Raw genomic sequence first — 23,826 nt, 5'->3', positions numbered from 1 at the left:
TAGATGAACACTGGTCCAATATTTCACATATCATGAAGTTGCAAATGAAAGGAAAACCAATGGTGATGAAAACACCTACTTCCTTAGCCTCAACAAGTGAATGCAGCACTGTATTATAAATAGGCGTTCCCAGATATGTTATTATGACAAAAAATATTCTCTGCCACGTCCAAATACTGGATCAGCTCTTTAATCATCTCCTCTGCTCCAAGCCCCCGTTTGGTTCATGGAACGAATTTGAGGGGAAATCACTTTCTATATCATTTCCTAAGGAATAGGAAATGAAAGATTCCTCTCACGTTTGGTAATGCCGGGAAAGTAACCGGGAGATTTCACTTTATTTCCTTTCCTATGTTTGTATGTTTTGAGTAAGAATGGAAAACAAAGTTTGTATAATTTTTCAATTATACCCATATTAAATCAAATAAAAAAGAGTGCATTTAATGATATTTTGTAATTCTAAATTGTTAAAGGGGACAAAATGGTTATGAAAAATGTGCATGAAGGTTGGCTCATTTTCCCAAACTTTCCCATGATGAGGGAAAACAAAACCCAAGTTGGGAGGAGGGCTCCACTTTCCCCTCTATTTTCCTATGTGCCAGGCAGGCAACCATTTCTCATGTTTGGACTTACCAAACATGGGAAAACAATTGATTTCCCATCCCCAAGCCTCCTTTCCCAAGAACCAAACGAGGCCCAAGCACTTTCAACTGGAAAAGAAAAAATTGAATGTCTTCTTCTCCACTTCTGACCCAATTTCAAAGCTCCCACGACTCTCTCTCTCTCTCTCTATGGCTCTCCCACTCCATCTCGAATTCAGTAACTGTGGTTCTAGCCACTATGTTGCGGGAGAAAACACTAGAAAATCACCTTAGAGATGCCAAAATGGTAATTTATTTTATTTTTTATGTTGGGAATCCCAGGCCAGATGACATTGTTTTTCTAAAAGGCTTACGCCTCTAAGGGGATGCATAAGCCTCGAAGAAAGGCGTATGACTCAGTCTTTTGGTGACTTTCGCATAAGTAGCTGCGCCCCGAGGCAAATTCCAACCGCCTCGCCAAGAGGCGTTCCACAAATTTAAAACATTGATCCTCATTGATACTTCTATCATGCTGCCCTCTGCTAGCATCTATACCGGGTTTTGATATGCCCATGTTACATGATTCCTATTATTAGAGCCAAACATATTCATTACCTATGAGAACAAGAATGAAGAAGCATAACTCAAACAATGCTCTTCCTAACATTTACAATATTGAAAACCATAACTAAATATCTTAAATTAGCATCCAACTAACTCTACTCTTACTCTTATAAGATATTCAAAAAGTTCAGAGACCAGGATCTTTTCTTTTCTTTTCTTTTGTATAGAGACCAAGGTCAGCACCCTATAAGATATTCCATACCATTTGTGGTCTCTAAGGGGCAGTGTTGTACAGTCAAGGATGGATCCCAAAATGGTAGAGCCCACTACCTAAATGATTGAAGAACATCATAATAAAAGTATTGTGGAAGTGGAATCCACATATTGGGAGATGTCATTGCATATTCACAGGAAGCCAACAGACTTTGCATATAAGTGGGCTTCCTCCCTTTGTTGTAATATATAGAAATGAATGAATGAAAAACATCAGATTTCTATGCTTTCTCTATCTCAATTCCCTCTCCAATTTCTCTTTAGTTTACAACATTTTGCCCTTTTCTTTTGAGAGTTGGTTGGGTTTGTGTAGAAGGATCTGTAGGTCTCTCGCTCCCCATTGGTCCAGTTTTAGGAGGAGGGGACAGAAACCAACCCAGGCTGTTGGTTTGGGAGAGGGAAAGAGTCACATGGTGGCCTTCTCTGCTGAATTTTATTTGTTGACCCAACTACCAAATTTTGTAAGTTTCTTTTATTGACCCAACTACCAAATTTCAGATAATAATTGATATTGTATAGTATCAGTCCCGATCTCTTGGACCACAGGAGTCCAAGAGATAGTGGTCACCCACCGTTGGATATTAATCCAATGGTTCAAAATGATATATATAAATGCAATATGACATAAATGATTATTACCCGATTCAAGTCAACCGTTGAATTTACATCCAACGGTGGGTGACCATAAATCTCTTGGACTACAGGGGTCCAAGAGATCAGGACTGTGTATAGTATTAGTAATTTTATATAAAAATAGAGATTAATATGAAAGTGGATAGCCGGCACATAATACACAAGTCATTAAACAATAAACAAGGACCCATCCACTTGGAAACAATAAACAAGGAGAAAGAAAGAATTGTTTATTTCTCAAAGTGGACAACACCAACTGCTATCACACATGTCACCAACCAATTGGACTCCTCCATTCAAATAATGACAAAACTAGTCAAAGATGACATTTCGGCATTTCCTCTTCTACTAGCTCCACTTGCTGTTCCACGCCACATAACTCTATCAACAAACCACAACTTTCATCAAGAATACTCTTTTCCTTTCTCCAATGGCAGAAGGAGTCCTCTTCTACGTTGCAGAAGGGATCATTGAAAGGTTAGGCTCCCTTTTTTTCCAAGAGATTGCTTTGCTTTGGGGTGTCAAAGATGACCTCCAAAAGCTGAAGGAGAAAGTTGCCCAACTCCAAGCTGTTCTTCTTGATGCTGAGCAAAAACAAGCCAACAATAATGAAGTCAAAGTGTGGCTCCAAAGCGTAGAAGATGCAGTTTATGAAGCTGATGACGTGGTCGATGAGTTTTATACTGAAGCTCAGTGGAGACAAATGGTGCCCGGAAATAATAAAGTGTCAAAGCAGGTACGCATCTTCTTCTCTAGCTCAAACCAGCTTGTTTTTGGGCTGAAGATGGGTCATAAGATTAAAAATATCAACCTGAGGCTGCATGTGATTGCCTCAGACAGAATGTTTATTCAATTAGAACAAGTGAACCACGAAGATGCACGATTTGTAATAAGAGAGAGGGTCACCCACTCATTTGTCCGCGAGGATAATATAATAGGGAGAGATGAAGATAAAAGAGCAATTATTCAACTTTTGTTGGATTTGGATCCCATCTCTACAGAAAATGTCTCAACTATTTCCATAGTTGGATTTGGAGGATTGGGAAAAACTGCACTTGCCCAACTAGTTTTCAACGATGAGGTGGTTCAAAATCATTTTGAGCTGAAAATGTGGACATGTGTCTCCAATGTGTTTGAATTGAATGTACTTGCTGAGAAAATCATTCAATCTGCAACTAATGAGGAACCAAAAAACCTTAGGATGGATCAATTGCAAAGGAATCTTAGGGGAAAGATAGATGGAAAGAAATACCTCCTTGTGTTAGACGATGTGTGGAATGAAGATCATGGAAAATGGGACGACTTGAAAGACTTGTTGATGGGTGGTGCAAGAGGTAGTAAAATACTAATAACTACTCGTAGTAAAAAAGTTGCAAATATAGCAGATACAGCTGAGCCATATAACTTAAGGGGCATGAATGAAGAGCAGTCCTGGTTTTTATTTAAGAAAATGGCGTTCAAAGAGGGAAAAGAGCCAGATAGTTCAACAATTAAGGCCATTGGGGAGGAGATTGCTAGAAAATGTCAGGGGGTTCCTCTTGCTATAAGGACCATAGGACGGATGTTGTACCCTAAACATCAAGAAACTGAGTGGTTGGCTTTCAAGAGTAACAAGCTTTCAACAATAAGTCAAGAAGAAGATGTTATTATACCAACACTTAGGCTGAGTTATGATGTTCTCCCATCACATTTGAAACATTGTTTTGCTTATTGTAGTTTGTTCCCACCTGATTATGAGATTCCCGTAGAAAATTTAATTAAGTTGTGGGTGGCACAAGGGTTCGTTAAGTCTTCAAATCCTAATGAGTGCTTGGAAGATGTTGGTTATGAATATTATAACGAACTAGTTTGGAGATCTTTTTTCCAAGAAGAAAAAAAAGATGGGTTTGGTATAATAAAAAGCTGTAAAATGCATGATCTCATGAATGAACTTGCTGTTAAAGTGGCAGGGGAGGGAAGCAGAATAATACATCGCAACAAGACTGATTTTGATGCAAGACATCTTCTTCATGTATCTTTCGATTTTGATGTTGTTTTGTCGGAATGGGAGATACCGACATCCTTGCTGGAATCAAATAAGCTAAGGACTTTTCTTTTCCTAAGACAAAGGTGGCAGGACAAGTTATTCCATAAGTCATTTTATGCTACAATTTCTTCAAATTTTAAGTCATTGCGTATGTTGAGTTTGAATGACTTGGGAATTACAAAATTGCCAAAATGTCTTAGGAAAATGAAACATTTAAGATATCTTGATCTTAGTGGAAATCCCATTAAGAGACTTCCAAATTGGATAGTGAAACTTCAAAATTTGGAAACACTAGATCTCAATTGTTGTCGGTTTCTTGTGGAATTGCCTAGAGATATTAAGAAATTGATCAACTTGAGGCATCTCATTTTGGCAAATTGTGACAACTTGGCTTGGATTCCTCATGGATTGGGTGAATTGACTCGTCTTCGTACTTTGAATACATTTGTTTTGAGTGAAAACAAATCCATGTTGAGGGACAGTGCAGGGCTCAGTGAGTTAGGAAAGCTAAATGATTTAAGAGGAGAGTTGAAAATCATAAATTTGAGGTGTGAGCAAACTATGATGTCAGAATTGAATTATGATTGTGCAGTTTTGAAGGAAAAACGGCATCTCTATTCGTTGACTTTATATTGGATGGACATTGAAAGAGAAAATAATGATGCGGAGGAGAGTGATGTAATTATAAAGTCAATGGAAGCACTGCAGCCCCATTCGAGTCTAAAAGAGTTAGACGTGAACGGATACCCGGGTGCAAGGCTTGCGAGTTGGTTTCATTCTCTCACAAATATTGTTAATCTCACATTGTTTGACTGTTATAGATGCCAACATCTTCCACCGTTGGATCATTTACCTTTTCTTAAGTGTCTTGATCTTTTCGGGTTAAGGAATTTGGAGCACATATCTGCAGAAGACAAGGTCAAGGACTTCGCCGGTGATGTGATGATGATGTCAGCTGCTTCTCCATCGACGACCTTCTTTCCCTCCTTAGAGAGTCTTTATCTAAGAATATGCCCTAATCTCAAGGGATGGTGGAGGAATGACACAGCTTCAGCTTCAGCTTCTTCATTTCCTTGTCTTTCTTTTTTATCTATATATGGTTGTCCTAACCTAACTTCCATGCCGCTGTACCCAAATCTTGATGAACTGTGGTTACAGAAAAGCAGCTGGAAGGTCCTTCCCTCCTCCTTTGTTCCCTCTTACAAATTAAAATATCTAGAGATTAGGGGCGTTGAGGATATAGAATATGTGCCAGAAGAAGGGATTGGAAACCTCACATTACTTGAGAAGCTTGAAATTAAAGATTGTCCTAATTTGGTATCACTACCAGATCAAGGGATGGGTCGCCTCATCTCCTTACAGAGACTTCATATTTCAAAGTGTCCTAATTTGGCATCACTCCCGGAAGGGCTTCGTTGCCTCGTCTCATTAAAAAGGTTGATAATTGAGAGTTGCCCCATCTTAAAGCAAAGATGCCAGAAAGAAACAGGTGAGGACTGGTCCAAGATTGCTCACATCCCAGACATTAGCATTGGTGCGTTTTTCTAACTAATTTCTTTCTTTTGCATTCACACTTTCATTCAAACGGCAACCAACCTCAACTTGTTCATTTTCTTCTTTTTCAGATTGAGGTTGTGAATTTTAATGGTTGGTTCAGTGGAGATTGGATCCCCACTAAAAACTCTTATGGCTTGATTGTGATTGTGCAACAGCAGGTCACCAAAAATGTGGTAGGTATGTATTAGATGATGACCCCTTGATCCTAACATTGTTTTGTTGTTGGTATGTTCACATGATAATAACATTCGGTTCTGTTTCTTATTTTTCTTTTATGGATATGCAGTGATTAAAAGAAGAAACTGATTAGGCATCCTGACTTTGATCATACAAGTGACTCAGTTGTACTTGTAACTCTCAAGTTTCCTTATGGCTTTTGACATTGTGAAAGCAGTTTGTATTTTGTCATGATGGCTGATATTTATGAATTAAATTTCAGATTCATCTGCCAAGAATGAGGTTAATTCCCTTCAGTATTCATCTTTTGGTTGTACTTTAGTTAATGATTGAGTGATAATTTGGTTGTTTAAATTAAGAGATGTTAACATTCATCTTGTTAATTAATCCAATTATCGTTTTCATACAAAAAAATATGAAAACTCGTCATGAACAACTATAATTTGTAATGTTGTTTAATCCATAAATTGTGAATGATAAAATCAACCCCTAGATGTGGATCGGAAGAGAATATTTAAAGAACTTGCCAGCAGCACCCTTCTCTCCCTCCCTAGAGGAGAGCAACTCATTCTATGCTGTGGAGAAAATGCCTCCTCCCTGGCGGATTCATACCGCACCGGCATCACTGATTTGAACCATAACAAAAGTACAATGACAACAGAAGATAGCGGTCAAAGCATACTTGCTAAAGAATAAAAGCATAAAGAAAATATCAATGCTTTTTTGTGCTTTTTTTGTTAAATTAACAGCAAAACATGCCGCCGCCTCCTCCTAGGCACAGTTGATCCTGTTTAGAGAACTGCAGCACGATTTCACCTTTTAAATATACAAAGCAGTAGCTTACAAAATAACGTAATGAACCAAAAAAGATAAAAGGGCATCCCCTAATTTTCTCAAATATCCTAGCCTAATACAAATCTAAAAAATCAGCTATAAAAGATCAAGACCTCATCTGTGCCTCTCACCCTCTGCCTTCTTCCTGAGGAGGCCTTGGGCTTCGTCCGACCACAACCAAAAATAATAATAAAGGGAAACTCACTGGAGTCATAATGCCACCTATATATATCATGATTAGGTGGCTCCTTTCCTGGCAGTGTAGTTAGATGACAGTCTTCTGGCCCATGGGCTTTGATTAGGTGACCATGAAATTGGGAAGCCAAGCACAGCGCACCATCTTAGATTCAAAAGGGCAACAGCAAGGTTCTCTTCAGAATCTTTAACAAGCTGTACTATTCGTGATTCAGCTTCCAAGTCTTCAGCAAAGATGAAGTCATCCTCAAATTCTGCCTTTCTGGAAAGCTGCCATCTTCTTCACATATCATGCGCATACTCAAAACCTGCAGTGCTTCCATGGCCGTGCTGTGAAAACCACTGTTGGCATATGCAGAGAAAACAAAATGGCAGGTCGCTGGATCCGTGCTGTGAAAACCAATGGTGATGAAAACACCTACTTCCTTAGCCTCAACAAGTGAATGCAGCACTGTATTATAAATAGGTGTTCCCAGATAAATGTTATTACGACAACATATATTCTCTGCCACGTCCAAACACTGGATCAGCTATCTTATCATCCCCACTAAAAAGCCATTGGCCAAACAGAAACAGAAGGCACAGCTGGAGCCTGTAAGGAGGCTGGTGGGGTTTATTTTTTCTGCGTTTTTGTTTTTGACACAACTTCCAATTATCCAAATTATTCAATGGTGTCCATGTCATGGCTTCAGGCTTCAGTTTGGTACTTTTCCTCTTTGGTTGATTAATCAGCAATCACCCACTAATAATTATTGAATAAATAATTGCAAAGTTGATAACTTTACCAACATGGAAACATCATTGTACGTTTGAATCTCTTCACTTTCTTTCATGGTTTTTGGCTTCTTATGCCATCTCCAGTTAGGGCTAAACGTAATTTAGAGCTATAAATTTAATTTTAAAAAAAATAGGGTATGATTAAATTTTTCCATCTCTGGTCAGAGCTATATTTTAGGGCCTTTCGTATTTTATTATTTTGAGAAAAACTATGGTACAACACTTATATATTCCACAACTTTGTATTGTTTAATTTAATTAAACTACTATTTAAATACAATATTCCATATATGACACGTGTACATTGACAAGCAATTAACAAGATTTTTTATAAAGATTTTGTGTCCACGTAGCAAGTCTTATCTTGAAGGAAGCTTAATAATTTTTTGGATATGATTTTCAAGTGACACGTGTTAGTCCGGGAGCAATTATCCAGATTTTCGATTAGATCTTTGTCGACGTGGCACCTCTTACCTTCATCTTCAAATGTCAATAAATAAAGTGTTTTCGATTCAATATCTCACAACTTCATCTGTGTATTTTTGTGAGATGTGTTCCCAAAGCCCAGTGCTATTTTTGTTAGTATTTTTGTGTGTGGAAAGTTGGTAACAAGTAGAGAATGTGATAGAATTTGTAAAAAATGTGGAATGAAATGATGGGGAAAATTTTTGAAGAAATTTTAAGGTATTTATAGACATATTTTAGGATTTTGGTTACTTACTCGTTTATTTAGTTTTACTTATACAAAATAGTCTTTCGTATGTGAAACAATAGCTAAACCTAAAAGATTTTTATTTTTTATTTTTAGTTGGGATGTTCCACTTCCACACTTAACGGATCTTAGCTTAAATCAATTTACATAATGGTCTCTTTTTTGTGTTTTACATGAGTTTGTCTCTATTTCTTTAATCTTTGTGCATCATTTCATTGTGAAGCATTTCTTCATTAAGTATTTGCTATTCCCTAGTCCCTACATATATACAACCCACATTGGCTTTGGGCATTTTGGCATAAGTGCAAAGTAATAATAGTTCTTTTCTTTTCTCTTCTTTTTTTTTAAATTTATTGTTTGTTACAAAAGTAATTTTACATTTTGTTTTTCTATGAACATGCACTCAAGAAAGAACCCATTTACAAAACAGAGGAATTAATTAACACCATTATACATTGCTTGGTCCCAAATCCAACTATGATGACATCTATCTACCAGGGACTAAGCAATTTCATGTGCCCTACCAAAGCCAAAATAGAGAGCCAATGTGGCAGGGGAATTGAGGAGTCACTGTCTGACACGTGGAAGATGATGCCAGCATGGAAAAGTACTGTTTTGCCAGCTGGCATTTTGAGATTATTGAGGAAAAGTGTTATTTGCCCATATTTTTTGGGAGTTGGGTGGGTTTGTGTAGAAGAATGTGTAGGTCTCTCACTCCCTATTCGACAGAAACCAACCCATGCTGTTGGTCTGGGAGAGGGAAAGAGTTACATGATGGCCTTCTCTGGTAATCCACCACCATTGTGGTGGGAACCTATTATTAATCCAATAAAATATTAATTGCACACATTATGTCGTTGTTGATATCTTAATTATAATGTAAAAGTATGCTAAACATAACTGGCTTACATGATATTGTATAGTATTAGTAATTTAATATAAAAAGTAGATAGCTGGCATCTATAGGAATTGAAACCAAAACTGCAGCAAGAGTCACTTGGAAACAATAAACAAGGAGAAAGAAAGAATTGCTTATTTCTCAAACAGAACAACACCAACGGCTATACAATTAGACTCCTTCATTAAAATAATGTCAAAACCACCGAAAGCATATTTGAGTCAAACATTTCTTCAACTTGCTCCACTTGCTGTTTCACACCAAATATTCAAAGCTTTCCCACGTGATTTGATGCATGTTTCCTCTTTCCTTTGTCCAATTGTTAATACTCTTGCTCCACTTGTTCCACACTATTCAAAGCTTTCCCATGTGATTTGATGCATGTTTCTTTTGTCCCTTGTTAATACTCTTGCTCCACTTCCTGTTCCACACCAAATAACTCTTATCAACAAACCACAACTTTCGGCAAGAATACTCTTTTCCTTTCTCCAAGTGAATACTCTTTTCCTCTCTCCAATGGCAGAAGGAGTCCTCTTCAACATTGTACAAGGGATCATTGAAAGGTTAGGCTCCCGTGCTTTTGAAGAGATTGGATTGGTTTGGGGTGTCAACGATGAGCTCCAAAAGCTTAAGCTTCTAGTTTCCCAACTCCGAGCTGTTCTTCTTGATGCTGAGCAAAAGCAAGCCAACAATGAAGCAGTCAAAGAGTGGCTCCAAAGCGTAGAAGATGAAGTTTATGAAGCTGATGACGTGCTCGATGAGTTTTATACTGAAGCTCAGTGGAGACAAATGGTGCCTGGAAATAATAAAGTGTCAAAGCAGGTACGCATCTTCTTCTCTAGCTCAAATCAGCTTGTTTTTGGGCTGAAAATGGGTCATAAGATAAAAGATCTTAACAAGAGACTTCATGAGATTGCCTCGAATAGAACATTTGGTCAATTACAAGTGAACCACGAAGATGCACGATTTGTAATAAGAGAGAGGGTCACCCACTCATTTGTCCGCGAGGATAATATAATAGGGAGAGATGAAGACAAAAGAGCAATTATTCAACTTTTGTTGGATTTGGATCCCATCCCTACAAAGAATGTCTCATCGATTTCCATAGTTGGATTTGGAGGATTGGGAAAAACTACACTTGCTCAACTAGTTTTAAACGATGAGAAGGTTGAGAAGCATTTTGAGCTGAAAATGTGGATATGTGTGTCAAATGTATTTGAGTTGGATATAATTGTTAAGAAAATCATTCAATCTGCAACTAATGACATAGCCAAAAGCCTTGAGATTGATCAGTTGCAAAAAGAACTGAGGAAAATAATAGATGGGAAGAGATACCTCCTTGTGTTGGACGATGTGTGGAATGATAATCGTGAAAAATGGTTTGGCTTGCAAAACTTATTGATGGGCGGTGGAAAAGGTAGTAAAATACTAATAACTACTCGTAGTGAAAAAGTTGCAAAAATAACAGACACATCTAAACCATATAACTTAAGGGGTTTAAGTGAAGAGCAGTCTTGGTATTTGTTTAAGAAAATGGCATTCCAAGAAGGAAAAGAGCCAGAGAGTTCAACCATTAAGGCGATTGGGGAGGAGATTGCTAGAAAATGTCAGGGGGTTCCTCTTGCTATAAGGACCATAGGACGGATGTTGTACACTAGAGATCCAGAAACTGAGTGGTCGGATTTCATGAATAACAAGCTTTCAACAATAAGGCAAGAAGAAAATGATATTTTACCAACACTTCAGCTGAGTTATGATGTTCTCCCATCACATTTGAAACATTGTTTTGCTTATTGTAGTTTGTTCCCGCCTGATTATGAGATTCCCGCAGAGAATTTAATTAGGTTGTGGGTGGCACAAGGGTTCGTTAAGTCTTCAAATCCTAATGAGTGCTTGGAAGATGTTGGTTATGAATATTATAACGAACTAGTTTGGAGATCTTTTTTCCAAGAAGAAGAAAAAGATGAGTTTGGTATAATAAAAAGCTGTAAAATGCATGATCTCATGAATGAACTTGCTGTTAAAGTGGCAGGGGAGGGAAGCACAATAATAGATCGCAATAAGACTAATTTTGATGCAAAACGTCTTCTTCATGTATCTTTCAATTTTCATGTTGATTCGTTGGAATGGAAAATACCAACATCCTTGCTGGAATCAAATAAGCTAAGGACTTTTCTTTTCCTAAGCCAAAAGGAGTGGGAGATGTCATTCCGTACATCATTTTGTGCTACAATTGCTTCAAATTTTAAGTCATTGCGTATGTTGAGTTTAAATAAATTGGGAATTACAAAATTGCCAAAATGTCTTAGGAAACTGAAACATTTAAGATATCTTGATCTTAGTGGAAATCCCATTAAGAGACTTCCAAATTGGATAGTGAAACTTCAAAATTTGGAAACACTAGATCTCAATTGTTGTCGGGTGCTTGTGGAATTGCCTAGAGATATTAAGAAATTGATCAACTTGAGGCATCTCATTTTGGCAAATTGTGACAACTTGGCTTGGATTCCTCGTGGATTGGGTGAATTGACTCATGTTCGTACTTTGAATACATTTGTTTTGAGTGAAAACAAATCCATGTTGAGGGACGGTGCAGGGCTCAGTGAGTTGGGAAAGTTGAAGGATTTAAGAGGAGAGTTGAAAATCATGAATTTGAGGTGCGAGCAAGATATGGTGTCAGAATTGAATTATGATTGTGCAGTTTTGAAGGAGAAACGACATCTCTATTCGTTGACTTTATATTGGATGCACATTGAAAGAGAAAATAATGATGCGGAGGAGAATGATGTAATTATTAAGTCAATGGAAGCGCTGCAGCCCCATTCGAGTCTAAAAGAGTTAGTCGTGAACAGATACCCGGGTGTGAGGTTTGCGAGTTGGTTTCATTCTCTCACAAATATTGTTAATCTCATATTGTCTAACTGTGATAGATGCCAACATCTTCCACCGTTGGATCATTTACCTTTTCTTAAGAGTCTTCATCTTTTCGGGTTAAGGAATTTGGAGCACATATCTGCAGAAGACAAGGTCAAGGACTTTGCCGGCGCCGGTGATGTGATGATGATGTCAGCTGCTTCTCCATCGACGACCTTCTTTCCCTCCTTAGAGAGTCTTTATCTAAGAATATGCCCTAATCTCAAGGGATGGTGGAGGAATGAAACAGCTTCAGCTTCAGCTTCTTCATTTCCTTGTCTTTCTTTTTTATCTATATATGGTTGTCCTAACCTAACTTCCATGCCGCTGTACCCAAATCTTGATGAACTGTGGTTAGAGAAAAGCAGCTGGAAGGTCCTTTCCTCCTCCTTTGTTCCCTCTTACAAATTAAAATATCTGGAGATTAGGGGCGTTGAGGATATAGAATATGTGCCAGAAGAAGGGATTGGAAACCTCACATTACTTGAGAAGCTTGAAATTAAAGATTGTCCTAATTTGGTATCACTACCAGATCAAGGGATGGGTCGCCTCATCTCCGTACAGAGACTGTATATTTCAAATTGTCCTAAATTGGCATCACTACCAGAAGGGATGGGCAACCTCAAATCACTTCAGTTGCTTTGGATATGGGATTGCCCTAATTTGGCATCACTCCCGGAAGGGCTTCGTTGCCTCGTCTCATTAAAAAGGTTGATAATTGATAGTTGCCCCATCTTAAAGCAAAGATGCCAGAAAGAAACAGGTGAGGACTGGTCCAAGATTGCTCACATCCCAGAGATATTCATACTCTGGTGCGTTTTTCTAACTAATTTCTTTCTTTTGCATTCACACTTTCATTCAAACGGCAACCAACCTCAACTTGTTCATTTTCTTCTTTTTCAGATTGAGGTTATGAATTTTAAGGGTTGGTTCAGTGGAGATTGGATCCCCACTAAAAACTCTTATGGCTTGATTGTGATTGTGCAACAGCAGGTCACCAAAAATGTGGTAGGTATGTATTAGATGATGACCCCTTGATCCTAACATTGTTTTGTTGTTGGTATGTTCACATAATAATAACATTCGGTTCTGTTTCTTATTTTTCTTTTATGGATATGCAGTGATTAAAAGAAGAAACTGATTAGGCATCCTGGCTTCGATCATACAAGCGACTCAGTTGTACTTGTAACTCTCAAATTTCCTTATGGCTTTTGACATCGTGAAAGCAGTTTGTATTTTGTCATGATGGCTGATATTTATGAATTAAATTTCAGATTCATCTGCCAAGAATGAGGTTAATTTCCTTCAGTAGTCATCTTTTGGTTGTACTTTAGTTAATGATTGAGTGATAATTTGGTTGTTTAAATTAAGAGATGTTAACATTCATCTTGTTAATTAATCCAATTATCGTTTTCATACAAAAAAATATGAAAACTCGTCATGAACAACTATAGTTTGTAATGTTGTTTAATCCATAAATTGTGAAGGATAAAATCAAACCCCTAGATGCGGATCGGAAGAGAATATTTAAAGAACTTGCCAGCAGCACCCTTCTCTCCCTCCCTAGAGGAGAGCAACTCATTCTATGCTGCGGAGAAAATGCCTCCTCCCTTGCGGATTCATACCGCACCGGCATCACTGATTTGAACCATAACAAAAGTACAATGACAACAGAAGATAGCGGTCAAAGCATACTTGCTAAAGAATAAAAGCATAAAGAAAATATCAATGCTTTTTTGTGTTTTTTTTGTTAAATTAACAACAAAACATGCCGCCGCCTCCTCCTAGGCACAGTTGATCTTGTTTAGAGAACTGCAGCACGATTTCACCTTTTAAATATACAAAGCAGTAGCTTACAAAATAACGTAATGAACCAAAAAAGATAAAAGGGCATCCCCTAATTTTCTCAAATATCCTAGCCTAATACAAATCTAAAAAATCAGCTGTAAAAGATCAAGACCTCATCTGTGCCTCTCACCCTCTCCCTTCTTCCTGAGGAGGCCTTGCGCTTCGTCCGACCACAACCAAAAATAATAATAAAGGGAAATTCACTGGAGTCATAATGCCATCTATATATATACCGTGATTAGGTGGCTCCTTTCCTGGCAGTGTAGTTAGATGACAGTCTTCTGGCCCATGGGCTTTGATTAGGTGACCATGAAATTGGGAAGCCAAGCACAGCGCACCATCTTAGATTCAAAAGGGCAACAGCAAGGTTCTCTTCAGAATCTTTAAAAAGCTGTACTATTCGTGATTCAGCTTCCAAGTCTTCAGCAAAGATGAAGTCATCCTCAAATTCTGCCTTTTCTGGAAAGCTGCCATCTTCTTCACATATCATGCGCATACTCAAAACCTGCAGTGCTTCCATGGCCGTGCTGTGAAAACCACTGTTGGCATATGCAGAGAAAACAAAATGGCAGGTCGCTGGATCCGGCTGGACTTTTTCTTGGTGCATCCACTCAACGACAAATTCAACTACCTCAATCACTTCCTGACATTTATTGCAGGGGAAAAGAAAAATATATTACTAACAAATAATGCAACCACAATTTTTGTGGTTGATCAAATTATAATCATGTATATCGAGAACCATCTTATGAGATACCTTTTCACAGGCTTTTTCAAGAATGGTATTAAATAGCAAGGTATCAAGTTCATTGCGTTCTGAACTGGCTTGATCCAAAAGATTCAATGCTTCCTCAATGTCATCATCTTCCAACAGAATCTGGAACAAAACAAGATTCAACATCTTCCTCAAAGTCATCATCTTTAATTAAATTACTTATATTTCAGAGAAGACAAAAATGTAACTTCCCTTCTGTTTTCTTTTTCATTTTTAAAAAATGAACTCACTAATTGTCTTCATTTAAATATCTTTATAAATATTTGAACTTTCCATAAATGAAACTTATGAGGACAACAAAAAATTCTCTTTTTGTAAGAGTTCTTACTTCATCCAAAAATGTCATCATGCAATGGGCTATCGAATAATTTCTATAGCTTATCTATTCAACTTGAAATGACGTGCATTCTCAGACCCAAAAAAAAAAAAAAAGAAGAAAAGAAAGAAGAAGAAGAAATTAAGTGCATTCATATATTGCAAATACTCTAGTCAGAAAAAAATAATAATAATAAAAAAGCATGAAGAAGGATGAAGGAAGGGGTTTTTATGTAAACAAAGCAGAACTAAAATGACTAGTTTGCACAACAAGAGTTGGAAAAATTACACTTTTCGATCACATACACAAATGGTAGCAGTTTCCCAAGATGCATGATAATTCAGCCTGAGTAATCATAATATTAAAGCTACCTTTATGAGAATGGTGTAAGTCACTGTTAGTGGATAAAAGCCATCTCGCAACATCATGGAGACCAATGCGCAAGCAGATCTGTAACATCCTAGAATGCTACAACAATCAATCATTATATGATAAGTCGCAGCATCTGCCGGGAAACCAAATGACTTCATATTTTTAAATATCTTAATTGCCCTTTGATTCTGCATGAAATCAGAAAGAGAAAAGTAGATGAACACTGGTCCAATATTTCACATATCATGAAGTTGCAAATGAAAGGAAAACCAATGGTGATGAAAACACCTACTTCCTTAGCCTCAACAAGTGAATGCAGCACCGTATTATAAATAGGTGTTCCCAGATAAATGTTATTACGACAAAATATATTCTCTGCAACGTCCAAATACTGGATCAGCTCTCTTATCATCCCCTCTGCTCCAAGCGCTTTCAACTGGAAAAACAAAAATTGAATGTTATAGATGAGGCTAGTGGGACGGGAAAAGAAGGAAAAGAAAAGGAAAGAATGCTAGAGTAGGGTTCTAGATAAGGAAAAATAAATAAAATAACGACAGACCCCTTGGTGGCATGTTGCAGAAAGGAAGCTGGTACAAAGAACACAAGTTTTACTGTTTCCAAGCAAATAAGCTTCTAGAAGACAACACAAGTTGTATATTGATCTCAAATAATCAATCAATATTTATGCAAAAATAAGAAGTCATGAGTGAAACTCCCTGCATGCACACGAAAGTTTTTAAACACCATAATTTATCTTCCTTCTGTAGATGGTGTATGTTCTCCTTTTTAAAACTTTTTCCACAAGCTTTGATGTGCAAGCTCAAGGAAATACTACAGATACCGGGCCTAAGAGGCATGGAAACAATATCCTCGAAAAAGTAATCATGCATATGACGTACATCTTTAAATAATTGGAATTAGTGTTGTACGCACACAGCTACAATTTTTTACTACACCAAGTAAAATTCTATCACAGTATCCATTGTTCCCTTTCTCCTTAGCTGCAAGCGAAACTAACAGCCACAAAGGTGAAAGATGAAGTTAGTATATAAATTTTAATGAAAAAAGTGTATATATTCATGCTTCTTATACCTTCATTTTGAATGGAGAATCTGTATTATCTTACTTAAACTGTTTAATAAACCATGTAAAATACGCAAGATTTTCTCCAGTCACCTATCAGACCATAAAATTTTCTAACTGTGCAGTCCAGTTATCAGATGCTGATATTCTTAAGATTTATATGAAAAAACTATGCACCATGTTTCATGCAGTGTTTCCATAGATAATAACCATCTTAACCATAGCAGATACTAAGGAACCCGTGTAAAATAAATAAATAAAATCGATAATTAAAAAAAGATAAAAAGATAAAATGAAAGAGGATACTAACAAATGCTTATGTTGTACAGTGGAAGCAGAAGACAAATTCCATACTGTATCCCACCATATACATACCAATGACCCTTGTCAATCAGAGGCAGGAATATGCCACCTATCAATACTCCATTTCATTCTCTAAACTAAAAGGAAGTATACATGAGGGTAGGGGGTTACCAAGTTCTTCATTGATAAATAACTGTGCTGAATACCATATCTCGCCATATCCATTTCTATAGCATTAATGCGTTTAGCAGCATCCACCTGTGACAACATGTTGCCCTCTTCGTATGGGGCATTCACGTTACCAAATAACGAAAACAGCAGCTCGTATGTCCTAATATCAGGCACAACTTTTAATTGTTTCATTTTAGCCAACATCTGCACTGCTCGTTCAGGTTGATCCTGCATAGTTCATGCAACAATATTTGAATTTACTGGAGACAAACATGAAAAAAGCTTCCAAGCGCTGGAGAAGTAAAACTGAGCATAAAACAGATGAAACTTTCATAAGATGACGAAAATAAGAAAACAGAAAAACATATCCTAATCAGTGTTTTAAATCGCTAAAGCGTTACCTCCCGTGAGGCGAGGCGTAAGCCTCGAAGCATAAGCTTTTTAGGCATTTCAAAGCATAATAAAAAATATATGAAAATACATATTATAGTGAAAAAATAGCATGATACTTACAAATAAATAGTATAATATATATTTGTTATTTATTACTTATTAAATACTCATATATATAAAATATTATAAATAAATAAATAAAAAAACAAAGTGTATAGAAGATTAACTAAATTAAATACGTAATCTATTATTAAAAAGAAGGCTTTAAAGGGTCTTTGAAAGAACTGTGCCTTGAAAAGAACTTTGAATATGTAATTTGTTCTTTGTAATCTATTAAATACGTAGATTAAATAGTTAATTATTTTTGTTATTTATTTCATGGTAAAGTTGTTGGAAGTTTAAAGGGTCTTTGAAAGACCCGAGCCTTTTTCCAACAGTGCTTCGAAACACCCACTCTCTTTATTAAATTGAAGGACCCGATGTCTTCCTCTCCACTTCTGACCCAATTTAAAAGCTCCCATGGCTCTCTCTCTCCACGGCTCCCTCTCTATGGCTCTCCCACTACATCTCGAATTCAGTAACTGTGGTTCTAGCCACTATGATGCTGGAGAAAACACTAGAAAATCACCTCAGAGATGCCAAAAATGTTTTTTTTTTTTTTTTTATTGTTGGGTTTTCAAATCCCAGGCCAAACAACATTGTTTTTCTGAGTCATCTTCTTCCTAAAAGGCTTACACCTCTAAGGGAATGCGTAAGCCTTGAAGAAAGGAGTACGCCTCAGTCGAAAAGCATATACTTTTGGTGACTTAGCTGTGCCTCGAGGCAAATTCCGACCGCCTCGCCAAGAGGCGCACCACAAAGCGCGCCAAAGGCGCGTTATTTAAAACATTGATCCTCATTGATACTTCTATCATGCTGCCCTCTGCTAGCATATATACTGAGTTTTAATATGCCCAAGTTACATAATTCCTATTATTAGAGCCAGACATATTCATTACCTATGAGAACAAGAATGAAGAAGCATAACTCAAACAAAGCTCTTCCAAACATTTACAATATTGAAAACCATAACTAAATCTCTTAAATTAGCATCCAACTAACTCTACTCTTACTCTTTGAAGATATTCAAAAAGTTAAGGGACCAGGATCTTTTCTTTTCTTTTCTTTTGTATAGAGACCAGGGTCAGCACCCTACATCATAGACTACCTATTTTCTGGTGGATTCTAATTTTATAAATTAACAAAGCCACATAAAAGAAAATTTTCTGATATGAGAATTCAGTTCTATAAAATATGACTCACCACTGTGTCACATGCTGCAAGAAAAGCATTGAAAGGATGTGGATATGAACATTCAGATATTTGAACCAGCAGAGCCTCAGCGAAATCCAATTCTAGCACTTTGCTGCAACCTATAGAAAGGTTTGCCAGAGTAGAATCATACGGCTTCAAATTTCTCTGCTGCATAATTCTTAACTGCAGAAGGATAACAACAATGTCGCAAAAATCTCTAATTAAAAACAAAACCAAAATGCACAAAATACATTGCCAACAATTGCAAGATCGGTTTCTTTAAGATTATTGGCCTATGCAATAAACCGATATAACTTACAATTTCCATTCCGCTACTGAAACCTCGCTCAGAAGTAACTGCTCTGACAAAGCCATCATATGTATGGCTTGATGGTTGCAACCCAAATTTTTGCATCTAGACAAAAATGGGCTCCTTTAGTATGTCATAAGATGATATCTGAACGAGGTACAAAATAAATAAATAAATAAACAAGGGCAGGATAGAGAATCACATAACTAAACCAAAAGGTTGAAATCCACAAAGAAAATAGGCATCACAATCAAAACATACAACACTAAACTTCTGAAGCTTATAACTACATTGTTCTCCAAACAAGAATATCATATTTAGCATTCTTTTCCAGAAAAAAGAAAAGAAGGAATATCATATTCAGTGAAGGTACCATATGTAAGATTAGCACATAAAAAGGAAAATTCTAGACATTGTAATATATTACACAAACCAACACAAGCTTCTACAGAAAGGTTATTATACTTGTAGGATCAACTGTTCTGCCAAGCCACCATTTCTTAATCGTGCACAAGCATGAATAACATCACTGAACGACCATCTCAAAATTTTCATAACAGGCTGGCTTATATGTATATCAAGCATATCCATTCCAACATTTTCAACTTCTCCAACTCCCAAGCCAAAAGTAGTGCACTGATCTGCATTAACAGCATGGTCATCCAAATTCTCACAGTATATGGAAGGAATGGAATGTTTATTCTCCTCCAAATCAAGTTTCTTCAAGTCTAATTCACAGATTGAAGGTATAGGAATGTCTAATCTTGACGAATACAACTTTCCTTCCGAAGTTCTATTAACATAAGTGTTTCCCCTGATGGCTAAAGCCACCATATATTGCAACTTCTCATACGCAGATTTTAAATCTCCCAATCTAGTAAAAGACCAAATAAACTTCCGTAGAGGAATAATGCTCAGACTGTAGCATTTGATATAATCCTTCCAAATTTCATGGGCCGCAGGCAGGTTTTGCTGCCAAACTGCAAGCTGAAAGAAATGAAAATACAGAGTAAATATCAATGACCCAAATAACTTTAGAATAGATTGGTCCACTGTCAATATTTCACAAAATGCAAGGTAAAAGTGAACTACAAGGAAAACTATTCACATCACCATACGGACATTGCAAATATTCAAGAGAGCAGCACATCATCATCATCAAAGAGAAAAATGTCAATCAAACAGTGTAGTCCCAGACCTAATTTTGATTGAAAAGTTTAATGCTATAGTTGGGGCTTCACTTAGAAATTAAAACTGATCCCCTTATCCACTTACAAGCACATTGAAGCAGTATAACACAAATGATGAATGGGGAGTTTAATAGTAATCTAAATACATTACAGGAGTCACCCAAACCAATTCTCATGTTAGAAAAGAGGAACGAAATAATATTTGAACAAATACAAAACCGATTTGCTTTACATACCTTGAGAAGCTCTGAATATGTAACTTCATTCTTCCCCACCATTTGACGCTCCATCAAGTCCAAACACTGATTGGCATTTTTTATACTCTGCATTTTGGCACAAGCCCTTAAGAAACTGTTGTAGATAGGTAGAACCGGATGGATGCCCGGAATTTCTCCAAGGAAATTTATCAACTTAAATGCCTGATCAAAGAACAACACGTGGACACAAGAATATTAAAATATTAACAACTGACAAAGAATGATGGTAAAAGTGTGGTTGCATCTTAATGGTGGTTCTGATAACTACAGTAATAATATTACAGTAATCCTAACAAGATAGTTTTACTGTTACCAGCTGACTAAGCTAGCCAGATAATACCTTTTAAGTATATAGCATGAATCCTACCTCCTCCAAATATCCTCCTTTACATAGAGATTGCACCATAAGCAAAGAGCATATGTTATTCAGGCCAATCTCTTTTTCATCCATTATTCTCCAAGTCTCCATTACAAACTGCATGAAAAGGAAACAACTGCCAAATAAGATACACTAAGACACTGAGACTAGGTACCTACAAAAAGCAACTATTTACTGGCAGAAAAATTGTAGGACTCCATCCTTACCTTCTCAATGGCATTTTCCGAAAGTTATTTAAGTCAAATAAAATTGGCAATGTGATCCTACCGATATAAACATGTTCATTGCACAGAAAGTGTCCATATATAGTTTGCTAGGTTTTCCTTTGACACTCTTCACATTACCATAATCAGGCACAAATATCAACAACTCAAATGCACTAACTCTCATTATCTCAGCTAACACACCAGTGAACTCAATCTTATGTATGTCAAACATATAGGTTAAATGGTGTGATTAAACACTAACAAAACAAATCAACCTACTTAAACAATACATAGTAGAATCAGACACATAAACACGCATACACAGTGTGTCTCAACTAATTGCATGTTCTTCAGCTTACCAATGGATCAGGTGACTTAGCACAGTAATTAAGAATATAGATGAAATCATCAGCTCTTAATGAATCATTCCCATGGCCAAGATTCAAAAGCAGATTGGAAGCTTGGCCTCTCTCACCCAAGCGTAGTGCATCAACAATTTGCATCTGCATGGACCTGGTAATTGATTCTGCGCTGTGCCACGAAACTTCATGACCTGCATTTATCATCTCGCATTCAAATTAACCAAAGGTTACTGTAAAAACATAAAGTAAATGGTCTGCACATTTATCCTGCTTCAAGATATAACCAGGGCTAAGAAAACGAGAAGAAAAATATGTCAAGCCAACTAGAAATAATTGAATTTTCTTTATAAGAAATTTTAACAATTGCAGCTGAAGCTTGATTTGACTACGAAGATACTAACGAGTAATTGATAGGTACAGTGCACCTATACATTCTACAAAACATGCATATTTACTAATCTAGGTACCCCGCACAAGTTGAAGAGTTTTGAAACATTACAATTTGAGGTTGTAAGAGTTCGAGAATACTCCAATCTGTCGGGACCAATTCTTCGTCCCTGCAAAAACAATACTGATATTGAGGCAGAATATAACAATGATAGTAAAGATAACAAGAAAATTAGAATTCTACTTCCACTCGTTTCTCTAACGAAATTTTCCCAGAAACCATATACATATATATATATATATTATAAAAACATACATGGTATTGTGGTTGTGACTTAAAAAGCGAATCTGCAATTGACCGCAATGGAACCCTCGCTCTGTAAAAAAAAATAAAAAATAACAAAAAAATAAAAAAAGTAGGAATGTGAACAAGGTCATGTTATGCTGATGCAGTATAAATTCATGTTCAACTACAATGTACTTACAGAGGTCTGTGCATGGTCAGGGCCGCTCAAAACCTATGGTATATGCTCAAAATGCTTTCTTTCATGGTGTACTGGACAACCAAGTTCCTTTTTCTTCAAAGTTTCACGCGGATTCCCAGTGTTTGTGAGGCAAAGATTCGATTTTGGGAAAAAAGTTAGTCAACTATGAAGCATGGGTACGCCAATTTAGTGGCGTATCCCGTATCGGATACTCGTTTGGATACGGTCCCATACGCATCGGATACGTATATAGGTTAGTTGACTAACCGATATGTGTATCCGACATTCCGGACACGAGTGTCTGACTTTCCGGAAACGTTACTCCGGACGAAGTTTGCCGTTGAGGGGTTGTTGAGGAGACCCTGGGCGCTGCGTGTGAAGAGAGAGAGGGAGAGAGAGGGAGAGATCAGCGCGCGCGAGGAAGAAGATGATGTCGACTGACCTACTTTTTATTATCTCAAGTGACGACGTCGTTTGCTAAAACAGGATTTGTAATATTTTTTTTCACATAGATCTGTTTATGGGTTTGGGTCTTAAGTAATAGTATTAAAATGGGCTTTGGGTAATGATATGTTGGGTGGAAAAAAGCTATACAGGCCTAAAAAAATATAAAGAATCAGAAAAGAAAGCCCAAAATGCTAGTTTTTAGGCCCATTTTACAGGCCTATATTTATAATTTTTATATATTCAAAATTTGTTTTAAGATATATATTTGTTAATAACCGTATCTATGACGTATCCTAGTTTTTAATGATTTTCCATATCTCTATGTCGTGTTGAATTGTGTCGCCGTATTCATATCCATGTATGTGCTTGGAAAATTTTGGTTTTGTATTCTGGTTATGGCTTGAATTTTTTTGGGTGAAGTTAGATTTTTTTTTGGCTAGAAAAGGAGATGATTAAAATGAAAGATTTGTCAATGGGGTAAGAGAAAGAGAGTGAAGTTTCATATAACAAATCGAAAGAGTGAGGGAGACAAGGGGGCAGAGATGGGAGTGGAAGCTCAGCCGTGGGGCTGCTGGGATTGCCTCTTTTCTTTTTTTTCTTTTATGACTCTTTTTAATTCTTATGTCGAAGGGGTAAGCTTGGTTTTTCCTTGGAAACACGAATATTCTTCTTAGGTATTTGATGGGTTTAAATAGAAATTTTTTTTTTTGGGTATATATGGCCCAACTATAAAAAAAAAAAGAAAAAAAGGGGGGGGGGGGGGGGGGGTTGTGCCCCCTTGTTTCATTGGGCCCTGGCCAGGGCCGGTCCTGTGCCTGATTTTAGAAGTTTCTCAAGATAAAATTGTAGCTTTTTAAAAATAAAAAAAAATTAAATACAAGCAATAAATTAAAGGGTAATGCTAGGGAGACCATCTAGTTGTACCATATTTTTGTACCAACTGATGTGGCTAATGAGTTGGCTATGCCACATAATTAAATGTAGCTTTTATTTTATTTTATTTTATTTTCTCTTCACTTTACAGAAACCTAAGTGGTGTAGGAAGTTTTGTTTCACGTATATTCAATTGGTTCTTCCCTACCTCTTCCCCTTCTTCATCCTTATCTTCT

General features: G+C 36.9%; 2 protein-coding genes across 5 annotated transcripts; one reads left to right on the top strand and one right to left on the bottom strand.

The window, feature by feature from the left end:
• Positions 2,356-13,588, top strand: LOC109946983 (disease resistance protein RGA2-like). 4 transcript variants are annotated; one of them, XM_020556114.1, is made up of 4 exons: positions 2,356-2,919; positions 10,179-12,903; positions 13,044-13,152; positions 13,262-13,588. In XM_020556114.1, exons 1-3 carry the CDS (start codon positions 2,482-2,484, stop codon positions 13,046-13,048), a joined length of 3,168 nt encoding a protein of 1,055 aa, XP_020411703.1. In that variant the 5' UTR covers positions 2,356-2,481; the 3' UTR covers positions 13,049-13,152; positions 13,262-13,588. The 4 variants fall into 4 exon arrangements, with proteins under 4 accessions (XP_020411703.1, XP_020411705.1, XP_020411704.1 ...); XM_020556116.1 differs by lacking the exons at positions 10,179-12,903; positions 13,044-13,152; positions 13,262-13,588 and adding exons at positions 5,703-5,807; positions 5,921-6,194 and having other exon boundaries at positions 2,418-5,611; XM_020556115.1 differs by lacking the exons at positions 10,179-12,903; positions 13,044-13,152; positions 13,262-13,588 and adding exons at positions 5,703-5,811; positions 5,921-6,194 and having other exon boundaries at positions 2,418-5,611.
• On the bottom strand, positions 13,819-22,800 carry LOC18786207 (pentatricopeptide repeat-containing protein At1g76280). The gene is made up of 14 exons (XM_007219430.2): positions 22,271-22,800; positions 22,102-22,162; positions 21,898-21,955; positions 21,396-21,589; positions 20,819-20,926; positions 20,431-20,613; positions 19,470-19,991; positions 19,014-19,109; positions 18,704-18,877; positions 17,009-17,236; positions 15,744-15,887; positions 15,451-15,639; positions 14,746-14,865; positions 13,819-14,631 (listed from the first exon to the last, which is right to left on the bottom strand). Exons 1-14 carry the CDS (start codon positions 22,282-22,284, stop codon positions 14,227-14,229), a joined length of 2,496 nt encoding a protein of 831 aa, XP_007219492.2. The 5' UTR covers positions 22,285-22,800; the 3' UTR covers positions 13,819-14,226.

This window comes from Prunus persica, chromosome G2 (assembly GCF_000346465.2).
Source record: "Prunus persica cultivar Lovell chromosome G2, Prunus_persica_NCBIv2, whole genome shotgun sequence".
Lineage (NCBI taxonomy): Eukaryota > Viridiplantae > Streptophyta > Magnoliopsida > Rosales > Rosaceae > Prunus > Prunus persica.
The sequence above is the reverse complement of the archived record's forward strand: the minus strand, read 5'-3'. Positions and strand labels throughout refer to the sequence as shown.

Bases quoted from the DNA above. Each gene is read 5' to 3' on its own strand.
- LOC18786207 (XM_007219430.2), bottom strand. The intron at 19,992-20,430 runs GTATGTAAAGCA...CATTTCTTTCAG, and splicing joins CATATTCAGAGCTTCTCAAG to CTTGCAGTTTGGCAGCAAAA. The intron at 19,110-19,469 runs GTATAATAACCT...ATTTTTGTCTAG, and splicing joins CAGAACAGTTGATCCTACAA to ATGCAAAAATTTGGGTTGCA.
- LOC109946983 (XM_020556113.1), top strand. From the start codon at position 9,744: ATGGCAGAAGGAGTCCTCTTCAACATTGTACAAGGGATCATTGAAAGG.